We start from the raw sequence: 13,059 nt of genomic DNA on the forward strand, positions 1-13,059 counted from the left end.
GCTAAAGATATTTGACTGAAGTGTGACTTCTGACACACATTTTGACCCGGTCCTCAAACTCTTAACGTCTCACATGCGCTGAACATGTTCCCTCAGATGAAGTTGTGAAACTGATCAAACATTAACAGTTGGAACGTGTGATCTTGAAGGACATGAGATGAACGTTACTGGCATCAGGTGTTTATTGGCTCTTTAATTGACATGAATCATCTGACTGCGCTGAAAACAGGCTCCACCCGTCCCATCAGATGATGTCCGTGCAGCGTCTGCTCGACCTCTGGCTCCTCTGTCAATGATTGACTGCGCTGAATACACGCTCACCGCTTCAGCTTCTGTTTTTATCAATAAGCTGTGTTTGTTTCCTTGTGCTATCGAGACTTATGATCCACATTGTGATCAGTAAACACTCACACGCCAACTGGTTTCCACCCTCTCAAAGTACAGCGTGATTTAGAGATGGCTATTGTATGATTTCGTTAAATCTGATCAACATGTCAAGGCCATTTTTATAGGAATATAAAAAAGTAACACTTTTTATTTACATTAATTATTTTTATATAAGCATTTTATGGCTTGTAATGCATTGTATGGTCCTATGAATAATTGAAACGATTATCTAATCATAGCTAGATCTTTAGAAAGAATTATGCATAAAACACATGATTAACAAGGAGTCTGCAAATATTATAATGTGTTTCAATTTTGGTGATAATTACTTGTGAAATTATATAATTCATTATAATGTAAAATATTAATACCTTTATAATTGCATATATGAAAGCTTCAGGTGTTACCAAACCCCATGATATGCAAAAATAAGATTTTAACCATTATAAATACATTTATGCTGACAAAAAAGGCATTTAAAAATAGTTTTAATATATGTAAAAGAAAAACTGTTGAGAAAAATAATAATAATAACAATATTCTTTATAATAAAGGAAATTAAGAAGAGAATGTGTTTAATTGTTGTGAAAATAATGTCAAAATGACAAACAAAAAAAATATTTTTCTTGAGATTTTGAATGTCAGTAATTTTACATTCTCCTCAAATATTCTTTTTATTAAATTTTTTTTCTTTTTTTACAAATGAACGATTACACAGAGGCACCAGTTCACTCTATTTTTAACAAAAGAAGTCATTTTTTCCATCATCCAGTAGGTGTAAAATATTTTACATAGTAAAGCAAAGCAGTAGTGATACAAATAAAGTCATCAAATCGTCATCAGTAGTTAGTGAGGTCATATCAAAAGCAGTATAGAAATTAAGAAAGCATTATGCAACATACTCTGAGATCATCATTGTTTACAAAAATTGAAATACTGTGCACGTTATTCACAATAAAACATGTTTGCGTGTCATTGGTGTAGTGCAATATGAGCGCTCGGCTGAGCGTCACTGAAACCGTGTAAACATGTACTGTTTATCCTTCTGTTTGGAGGAGGGGTCAGTATTCCTCTTTGATGCTGGTGGATATATTGTCTGTCATCAAGCCGTTATTGGTGCTGCTGACCATGGCAGTGTGTGCGTGGCCAGATGCGCTGACCGCTGTGGATGTGGAGCTCTGCTGAGTCTGCTGGAGTCGCTTCTTGTTCATTTTCCTTTCTTTGGCTCTTCTGTTTTGAAACCAGATCTTCACCTGTGAAACACAGTGCAAAATGATTTGCCTGATTAAACAAATGATGAAGATTCTAGCAGTACCAGACACATCCTGCGCCTCATGCATAAAATTGACATATTGAAAGTGGAAGTGATGTGACAATCAGCCAAGTATGGCAACTAGGGGTGTAACGGTTCACAAAATTCACGGTTCGGTTCGATACGATTCACTGGTGTCACGGTTCGGTTCGGTACGGTTCGGTACGTTTAGATACAGCAAAAAGAAAAATTGGCAGATAAATTTCCTTGATTTTTAAAAAATGTTTTATTTATTAAAACTAACAATGTATGTTTTTTTTTTTTTTTTTTTTTTTTACATTGAACAATGATGGAGCTATTCTTTACCCATATTCTATGGTGTTTTCTTAGCAGCATATTGTATAAACAAAAACAGCTCCTTATAAAAAATAAAAAAAATGAAAATGTTATATTGTTGTAGTAGTTATGAACACATAGAAAGATGTAACCTTTTATATGGAACTCTATAACTCTTTATATTGAGTGTGTTTTTACTCAATTGGTTCTCTATAGGGCTTATGTTTTTTGGAACAAAGCAGGAATTACTCTCTGGCTGAAATAGGCTCGTGAAGGAATATTGTAACGGGGCTCAATTACATTAAGCATGTTCTTAAAACCTGCGTTTTCCACTACAGAGTATAGGCGCTCGCTCACTCAGTACGCGCTGAAGGCTCGTTGGAAAATGGCCAAAGGGTCTTTTACACAGGACGCGGTATGCGCGGTGCTGGACCCTGGGCTCAGCGTTGCCCTTCAGATACAACGCGATTTGCGCTGCACCATACCAAGAGCAAAGTAGGTGGAGTTTTCAAAACTGCCCTTGCATACGTTCTATTTATAACAGTTCTTCTATCTAATAACGTGCAGGCCTGTTAATTGTATCGTACTGCTCAGGAAATTCCGACACAGTATAGTACTAGTCCATTTTGATTTCCGTGCTTGTTTGGATGCCCCGATCGATTGGTAAAGTGCACCCAAACACGAGACCTGTTGGTTATTGGAGGATTTTCTATTTCTGGTCTTTTAAACGCATTGGCCATTTTTTAAACGAGCCTTCAGCGCGTACTGAGTGAGCAAGCGCCTGACTCAGCAGCATAACATAAACATATAAGTTGGTGCTTTTATCTTCTTCGGGGGTGTCAGGGGCGTTGCCTGTTACGTCGTTTGGGTTATTGGGCTACCTTGTTGAATGCATATCATTATATTTCACAATTCTTTTTTCCAAATATAATTAATTAGTCCAATGAACCGTTCGGTACATAGTGCGTACCGCGTACCGAACCGAAAGCCTCGTACCGAACGGTTCAATACGAATACGCGTATCGTTACACCCCTAATGGCAACCCATGCTCGGAATTCGTGCTCTGCATTTAACCCATCCAAAGCGCACACACACAGCAGTGAACACACACACACCATGAACAGCAGCAGTGGGCAGCCATTATTCTGCTGCAACCGGGGAGCAGTTGGGGGTTCAGTGCCTTGCTCAAGGACACCTCAGTCATGGTATTGAGGGAAAGTGCTGTACATTCACTACCCCACCTATAATTCCTGCCGGACTCAAACTTCCAACCTCATTCTCAACCTGATCATTCCTGAGACTCAAACTCCCAACATCTGGATTATGAGTCCAACTCTCTATCTATTCAGCCATGACTTCCCCTAACAAACGTATTAGTGAATTTTAATGATGATGAAATTTCAGCTTTGCATTCTCAGCCATTTTTGCAATTATTTGTTGCAACTGGTTGTAAGTCTGTGTGTATAATATATATTGTATAATAAAGTTTTTTTTGTTTTTGTTTTTTTGCATAACTTAATTATGGTAAACTATCTGAAAGGGTTAGTTCACCCGAGAATGAAAATTTTTGCATCTTCTACCCACCCCCGAAGCATTCTTTCAGAATAATCCAACCAGAGTTATATAGAAAATTGTCCTTGCTCTTCCAAGCTTTTCAATGGGGGTAAGTGGGTGTTTTTTGTCAACTGTTCAGAAGACATGAAATAAAGTGCACGCATCTGTAATAAAAAGTCCTTCACATGGCTCTGGGGAGTTAATAAAGGCCCTCTATAGTGAATTCAATGCATTTTTGTTAGATAAATATCCAGATTTCAAAAGTAATAAACACTTTTTTCTCACATCTGCTGACTGTTTGGAACCGGAAGATGTGCAGGAGGATTCTGTAGTTTGTCAGCGCTGCGTGGTTAGTGACGAGCATAAGAACAAAACAAAACACTGGTCACAAATTAGAAGCACAAAACGAGGATCTGTAAAGAAAAACATCAGAGGATTTTGAAATAAGCCAAGAGGAGGTTTTCCTTTGCTAAAGTAAGGAAACTTTGTTTCCTTTGCTCCTACATTTCCCAGAGGCACGCGATGCATATGCCTTCCGTCCTCCGGTTCCCAACAGTCAGCAGAAGTGAGAAAAATTGTGTTTAATATGTTTGAAATCTGGATATTTATCTTACAAAACTCATGGATTCACTACAGGGGGCCTTTATTCACCCCCCGGAGCTGTGTGAGGGACGCTTTATTACAGATGCACGCACTTTATTTCACATCTTCTGAACAGTTGACAAGAAACATCTGTTTTCCCCCACTGAAAGGCTTGGAAGAGCAAGGACAATTTCTAATAAAACTGATTATTATGGATTATTCTGAAAGAAGAAAGTCACATACACCTAGGATGCTTCGACGGTGAATAAAACATGGACGGATTTTCATTCTCGGGTGAACTAGACCCTTTAACACTCTTTATTGTCCTTAAAAAATAAAGATAATTTTCTTTTTCAAAAAATATAATTGCTTATGAGTGAAATATGGAAGAGTTAAAAATTTGTCTGAGGTTCACACTCACCGTTTCTGTAGAACTGAGTAATGTGATTTTAAAAAGGCACTGACCACACTCAAAAATAAAGGTGCTTCACGATGCCATAGAAGAACCGAGTTATCTAAATTATTCCATTAAAGAACCTTTAACATCGAAAGATCCTTTCTGCTTCACAAAAGGTTCTACGTGGCTAAAGAAGTTTCTTCAGATTATAAAAAAAGGTGAGAAAGATGTGGTTCTTTAAAGATCCTTTGACTGAATGGTTCTTTTTTGGAACCCAAACATTTTCTTATATGGCATCAATGTAAAGAAACTCTTAAGCACCTTAATATTTAAGAGCGTATTATTTTCCTCTTTCTTAAAGATGGAGCACTTGAAATTTAGGAGTTTTTCCCGTGGTTTCTAATATATTGCATATCACCACACATGCATCTAATTCTGTACAGCCACATGACGTCCTTTCTCAAGAAACTCAGTTATAATTAGACAGTTCTCACTGCATAAACTCACAGGTTAGTTGAACTTCCTCTTTTCATGTTCCATCGACCTACCTGGCGTTCTGATAGGCTCAGGGCCACCGCAAGCTCCGCCTTCCGTCTGATGGTGATGTAGCGGCTGAAATGAAATTCCTTCTCTAGCTCCAAGCGCTGGACATCACTGTACACCACTCTGTATTTGTCCTTCGTCCGGGTCTTTCCTCCTGCCATCACAACAGAGTCATTTTTAGTTTCCATATTCAGCTGTGGTTACTGTGGAATATCTTTATATATATATTAATGGGCCCGATTTCAGTTTGTGTGAATTTACTGTATTAGACAACATAGGCCAATAGGGTAAAAAATATATATGTTTAAGAATTGAAAACAATAAGAATCGCAAGCACTTGTGTAGTGTTATGTTTAAATACTAAAATATAAAGTATACTAACTAAATAAAATAAATATGCACAATTTCCATACATTTGCAGAAATGAAATAGATAAAGCAAGTTTGTTGTTTAACTTTTAAGTTAAAGGATAAAGGTTAAAGAGTTTTTACAGAGGGGATTTTGTTAATTAATCAACAAACTTTTATTAATTATTAAAATAAACTTTTATTAATCACAAATAAAAACATAATTGTACTATTTAAATACTACAAAAATTATAATTATATTACAAAAACTTTAACGGAAATTAAAATGAAATAATATTTACATTTATTTTTTTAAATTAAACAAAAAGAAAAAAAAAACCTGTAACAGCATCTCAGTGATACTAAAATAACACTGAAGCTTAGATACACACACACACACACACACACACACACACTGTCTAGAAAACCACAGAATGCAGTTTTCATAGACTGAAACTCTTTCTCAACAGTTTTCTTCCCTTTTCTTCAGCAGCTTCGGCTGACATGGGTAACCACACATACATGCACACACACACACACAGTCTCGTCCCCTTATCAGTGTGCTCCGGTCCTCCCACAGTGCACACAGCAGGGTGCGCCGCTGCCTCAGACTCGCTGGCATCTGCTACTATTAGCTTTTCACAAAATCTATCACTTGGTTCGACTCTCAAGACGCCTTGTGTTTAGACACAAGGATTAATAATCCAGCGGCTAACATTAGGCAACACCTTCATACACTGTTTCGTCCGGTGTCACACTAATCTGACTCACTCTGTCTCTGTGTGACGGGGCCCTCCTTTATCTCTTTTCTTAACATTACTAATGCATAATGTGTGGTAAAAGTCCTGGGAAGAGTGATTATTTGTACAGCGATTGCAGAACCACCTTCTTGAACTAACAGAAGTTGCTGTTAAGTGGACGTCAGAAGTGTAGTTCGTTGCGTAGTTCGATTTTAAATGGGTTTTAAATGGCTAACTGATTTTTACTGAGGTTTATCTCTTCAGAGCTGTTCTGAGAAGGCCGAAAATGAAACCTGGAGATGTGTGCACTCTGTAATTCAAGGTTTACAGTGTTTAACCTCGTTATACGCACACACGCATAATCACCGTCATATGATGGGCTGTAATAAACACAGCATAAAGAGATAAAACAGAAGCACATATCAGCAGATGAACCTTAGTGTGCTGCATAACTAGACTGCATTTTATAGCATCACAGCCCAGTGTTATTTTGGTGTCACTGAGATATTATTATGGTATTTCTTTTGAATTAGTTTTTATTTTAATATTTACATTTTTCAAGTATTTTTAATACTTTTTTTGTCATTTTAATTTTCTTTAAAGTTTTAGTAAATTTGTTGTTTTTTTTGTTTTTAAATGTATATATATATATATATATATATATATATATATATATATATATATATATATTTTTTTTAAATACTTTTTCATCTCCATTTTTGTTTTTATAATTTTATTTCCTTTATTTTAGACTAAATGAAAAGGGGAAAAGTAGATGATATTTGTTAAATAAGTAAAGCCCCTTTCACACTGCCATTCCGGCAAATACACAGGTAAAGTGTTCCTGCAATTGTTCCCTGGTCGCTAGATTTGGCACTTTCACACTGCCAGTGATGACCCGGTATATGTGCGTGCTTTCACACACAACCCTTGAAGATCCCATGACGACACGTGACATCAGCGCGTGACGTGTAATGTACGAGTTGAAAACGCTAGGCACGCTATACTTTCACTGAAGCAAGCAAACGATCTCTGCGTCAGCGCGGAAAGTGAGGAACTAACTGATCTCTGCTTCATTACAGTTTGCTCATATGTTTTCGTCGTGAACGTTGATCTTCCTTCAAAACAGCCGGTAAAAGAGTCGCGTGATAATGCGCGTCATCACTTCGACACGGAATTAGATCTGGCTTTTGTTCACACAGCGCTCGTCCCGGGTCGAATCCCGCAATGTTACTAGGTCCCCGACCCAGGTTCAATGCGGTAATCGATCCCGGGACGTGGTTGCTTTCACACAGAAGGCGACCCGGCAATGTTCCGGAAATATTGCGGGTCCGACGTGCAGTGTGAAAGGGGCTTAATTGTGTGCACATCCCACCTTCTACAAGTTTAGGATTTGTATGTTATTTTATTTATTAAGTATTAATTTGATTTGATTTGATTTGATTTGATTTATTAAACATTTATACTATTTCAAGTAATACAACTTTTTTTTTAAGTTTTCATGTTAGTAAAAAAAGTTTAATTAGAATTTTTTTATTTTAAATTAAATTAAATTCTTTAAATTAAAAATGTAAATCTAGTTGCAAAGGTAACATCTGTAAATTCCACGTAAAATAGTCACACACACACACACACACGTTTGTTTTTGTGAAAAGTGGGTTCATCCTATAAGTGTAATGGTTTTTATAATGTAAAAACTGTATATTCTATGGCCCTACACCTAACCCTAACCCTCACAGGAAACTTTGTGCATTATTACTTTCCCAAAAAAACTCATTCTGTATGGTTTATAAGCGTTTTGACGAAAAATGGGGACATGGGTTATGGGGGTGTTCTCCCTTCAGACTCTTCTTTAGCAGGTAAAATGCATATTCTCTAGGATTTAAGTCTGGATATTGACTTGGCCGGTCTAAAACCTTCCACTTCCTGCCCCTGATGAACACCTCTGTTTTATTTTGGCACTATGTTTTGGGTCATTATCTTGCTGCATGATGACGTTGGGTTGCATCTTTCTGTAAATTGGCAGACAAAATGTTTCTGTAGTCTTCTGAGTTCGTTTTGCTGCTGCCGTCATGTTACATCATCAATGAAGATTACTGAGCCCGTCGCAGAAGAAGCGATGCAAGCCCAAGCCATGACATTAACTCCACTGTGCTTCAGATGAGCTTGTCTGTTTGGGATTATGAGCAGATTCTATAAACGTTAGCCTTTCCATCCCTTGGGCAATCCATCATCTTTGTCTCATAACTCCATAAACTTTGTCTCGTCTACTATTCTTCTTCCTAATGAGAGGTTTGCGTCTTCTGAAGTCTTCTGCGAGCAGTATATTGTGATACCTTCACTCCTGCCCTCTGGAGGTTGTTGCTGGTGTCACTAACTGTTGTTTTAGGGTCTTTCTATACTGCTGTAACAATGTTTGTGTCATCAACTGCTGCTGTTTTCTTGGTCTACCTGTTCGAGGTCTATTAATTAGTATACCAGTGGTTTTTCTTCTTCTTCTTCTTCTTCTTTTAGGACATTCCAGATGGTTGTCATGTATTGGCTAGGGCCAATGTTTGTGAAATGGCTCTCATTGATCTCCCATCTTCTCTTGGCTTCACCATTCCTTGTTTTTCACCCATACACAGCTCTCTGGTTTTATTGTTGGTTACACATCTAACTATAAATGTAGTCTGCACAGGCAAACCCCAAATCTGAAACTGACCGCAGATATTCAGTGCTATTTCTTGTTTGAATAATCAATATAATAAGACAAAGCAGGGCAACAAAACGCACCTGTCAGTCCCATGTTCCAATACTTTTGGTCACATGAGCAATGGATGTGTTCAAACAAAAGGTGCTATCCTCTAAGTTGTGTTTATCAGATCCAGATGGAAATACCTGGAAATAAAAGCTGAAATGTTGATCTCTTGTCTCATATTCATATTTTAATGTCAAACCCAAATGGTTTCAGTCAAAAGCAAAGACACTGTTCCAATACTTTTGGAAGGGAGTGTATACACACACACACACACACACACACACACACACAAGCATCAAACTCTGTTGAAAATCATTAAGTCTTTTGTTCTTTTTTTTCCAGATCAGTCACTTATGAGGTTCTAATTCAGTTGCTCACTTAGTAGACAGCTGACTGTTTAGACAGTATGCAGCTCACTAGTATGTTTTGGAAGCTAATTACATTCTGAGAGAGATCTGAAGTATATGTGCCCATTTTTAATTGTCTACACTGGTACATGTGGCTGTTAATAACTATTGGATCAAAATAAAGTCAAAATAAAGTCTAAATGTCTCTATTATTATTAACTAATGGATCAAAATGAAGTCATATTCATCACAAACATGAATTGCACGTCACTATTTTCAGTGTAGCAGTGGATTGCATTTAAAAGAGTTTATAAAATAAAATATTAATGTAAATAAATCATGTATTTTCTCATGCATTCTTTCAGAATGAGCTTTGGATCAGTCTGTTGTCATGATAATTAGCTATATATAAAAACAAATGATATGTTACTATAGAAATAGATAAGTAGGCCATTCAGATAATTCAGTGACTCAGGACCACGTGGGTTTCTAAAGATAAATGAACAGCGTTTCATTTTTTCAGCAGTATTTCCTGAACATTGTCATCTATGTTTGTTTTAGTTACACATCCACATTCGCCGCTCATGTGACCATATCAGAACGTTTGAACAGTCAAACACGATGACTGCATTTGCATCTCAACCAACTGTGTCAGACAACGCTCCTTTCAGAGCTGAAGACTAAACTAATGAGCTATAGTTCCTCCTTTTGGGCTGTTTAAGAAATACGACCAGTTATTTTCAAACAAATATGAATCAGATGAGTTCGAATTGAATTGAATCAAATTGCTCAATGGCAACTACAACAGTAACAAATCCAGAGCATTAAAAAATTCAAGCGACAAATTAACCAGAAACTAAAACTTTTGAAACTAAACCTCCATGTTTCCCAAAGGTCTGTTTCTGTCTGAGCTGTATAGCTTCACCGACCTGACTGTGTGTGACATATTTACACAAATATTCCCTGAAGAGATTAGTTTATCACTCTGTAAACTATTAGCTATAATGCACTTCAGATAAGGCCGAAACATCTATTATTGGCTGTTGAGCTACATGCTCCTTCATCAAAGATCAAACAGATGAATTCTGCTGGTATTTTGATCTCTCCGCTGTAACGACTGAATCAGAAACTGATTTCCATATTAATACCCCATGGCCTTGTGGTGGTAATCCATGTCCAAAAACCAGTTGGTATTATCAGTTGTATATTGTTACATTGTATTCTTCAAAAGCACATAATCACATGGTGCATGTTGGAAAGCCATGGCATGTTCAAAAACATGGTATTTACCATACCACAGTGCACTAAAACACTGCACTGCTATTGTATATTTCCATGAATATGTCTAAAACAACATGCTGTTACCATGATGCACGTCCAAAAAACATGGTTTTATCAATGGTATTATCTAAGAAACCTGGTATTACCAGTGATATCGTCCAAAACAACTGAACTAATATTGTATATTTCATGAAAGCATAAAATTAAATGCTATGTCTAAAAACATGGTATTATCAATGGTGTTGTCCAAAAGCACTGTACTACTATTGCATATTTAATAAAAGCATCTAATTACATGGTATTACCGCGATGCATGTCCGAAACAAAACATGGTATTACAAATGATATTGTATACTGTACTTCTGTAGTACGTTTTATAAAAGCATAGATTATGTGGTATTAACATGATGTATATTTTAAAAAACATGGTATTACCAAAACAGTGTCTAAAAACTGTACTACTTTATATTTCATAAAAGTATCAAATTACATGGTATTACCATGACTTCTTTCTAAAAAAAAAAAAACAATTATATTACCAATGGTTTTGTCTTAAAACACTGTATAATGGTATATTTTATAAGTATAAAATTACACGGTTATTACCGTGATGCATGTTAATTACTGATGATATTGTCCAGAAAACTGTACTTCTATAGAATATTTCATAAAAGCATTGTTTTAAATGTATGTCTAAAAAACATGGTATTACAAATGGTATTGTCTAAGAAACATGGTACTACCAAAATAGTGACAAAAAAAAAACCCTGCACTTATCTAGTATATTTCATAAAAGTAGGCTACCAAATTACATGGTATTACCATGACCTATGTGTAAAAACATGGTATTGCCAATGGTATTGTCTTGAAACACTTTATGGTATATTTCATAAAAGCATCAAGTTACATGGTACAGGTCTAAAAGCTCATCAGTGGTATTACCTTTTCTAAATAACATGGCATTACCGTGGTGTTTTTGATCGTGTGGAGTAGGTGAACGGGTGTGCTGTGAGTTAACAGATGCTCAGGAGGGGTGCTGATGTCTCACCCGGGTTCGCGGGAGGCGCGGCGCGTCTCATCCAGTCCGGCGGCTCCTCTCTCTCCACCGGCGCGCTCGCAGCGCCGCTCAGCACCTCCTGCTCCACCGGCAGAGTGCCGCTGACCTCCGCGCTGTTCACCGGGAGCGGGTGACCCGTCCCGTGGCCGTAGAGCTGCGGCCAGTCGTCGCGCGAGCCGGGGCCAAAGCCGGGACTCCATGCGCCGCCGGTGTGGTACAGGTCACCTCCAAGCGCCGGAGCCGCGGGGTACCCGCTGTAGTCCGCGTACGGCGCAGGCGGGTACACGTTCAGGTGCGGCTGGCCAAGATTCAGGTGTCTCGCGGGGTTGCCGTACATGGCCGCGTCCAGCAGGAAGCTCACGGACATTTTCCTCGCGAGCTGAAAGTTTAACTTTAACTGAACTTCACCTTACCGGAGCGCTCGCGGGAGCGCGTTTGTTTACCCAGCGCTGACGTCACCCCCGGGACACCCACCTGAGCTGATTTATGACAGGCGCACAGGTGCGGCTGACGGGCCTACGCGACCAACTCTCTTCATCTTTGGCGACGCGACATTACAATAAAGAGCGCAAGTCACAAAACTTTGCATAAAAGGAAAAAAAAATAATAATACGACCTTTCGTTTGATGAAGACCACGATGAAGATGCTAGGTGATGAAGATCATTATGATGAAGATGGTAGGGTAGAGTGGGGGAAGGAAAACCCCACAGTTTCCCCCAAAATAACCACAGGATAAAAAGTAAAGCTGAATTTTTATTTTAACTGTGGACTCCGTTGACAAGAGTGATGCAGAAGTATTCACCATGAAGTTACACTGGTGATGTACAAGAGAGAAAGAGTAACATTTCAAAGTAAATTAACTTATTTTCAGCAGTAAGAAAACAAGTGTTGTTAAAGTTTGTTTTAAAGTTTGTAGAACAGCACAGTAATAAATTATATGAGAACAATAGGGGATGAAGATTGGGAGAAAGTGTTATTTAATAAAAATATAATTTTATTTTCAGAATGACATATTTCCCCCCTCAAACATAGTCTGTTGGGTAAAAACGATGATGATATCTAAGCAGTGATGAAGTTCATGATGATGTTTGACGTGATGAAGGCCGCGATGATGATGATGATGATGATGATGGTTTGGTGTTGGTTGTTCTTTTTTTCGGGAGCCAGAGCGGCGCTCTTGACTCTTTACATCAGAAAGCGCTCGTGCATTTCAAAGGGGTTCGCGCGTCGAACATCAAAGAGCCGCAATAAAAGCGACAAATGAGCGCCGCTGTAAATCAAGGCCTCTGTATTCAGATGATGATGACACGCTGCTTCCGCTTCCTCTGACAGACGTGTTCGGCGCTCGAGCCGCTCGGTCTGCTTCACACTGCTTGTGTCCTTCAGCTACAGCTCAATCTATTATTATTATCCGAGCTCTCTATTGATTTTATTGGTTATATTACAATAGCTATCATTATTGACGGTACTGCACTGATTATATACTAATAGCTA

The 13,059-nt window shown here is 38.0% G+C and overlaps 2 protein-coding genes across 5 annotated transcripts in view; one reads left to right on the top strand and one right to left on the bottom strand.

The window, feature by feature from the left end:
• LOC127971610 (uncharacterized) overlaps positions 1 to 13,059 on the top strand; it is a 61,785-nt gene that overhangs the window by 46,549 nt on the left and 2,177 nt on the right. The gene's annotated exons all lie outside the window — the stretch shown is intronic.
• LOC127971612 (homeobox protein CDX-1-like) lies at positions 1,006 to 11,981 on the bottom strand. The gene is made up of 3 exons (XM_052574754.1): positions 11,556 to 11,981; positions 5,058 to 5,206; positions 1,006 to 1,640 (listed from the first exon to the last, which is right to left on the bottom strand). Exons 1-3 carry the CDS (start codon positions 11,929 to 11,931, stop codon positions 1,449 to 1,451), a joined length of 717 nt encoding a protein of 238 aa, XP_052430714.1. The 5' UTR covers positions 11,932 to 11,981; the 3' UTR covers positions 1,006 to 1,448.

Source organism: Carassius gibelio, chromosome B14 (genome assembly GCF_023724105.1).
Source record: "Carassius gibelio isolate Cgi1373 ecotype wild population from Czech Republic chromosome B14, carGib1.2-hapl.c, whole genome shotgun sequence".
NCBI lineage: Eukaryota > Metazoa > Chordata > Actinopteri > Cypriniformes > Cyprinidae > Carassius > Carassius gibelio.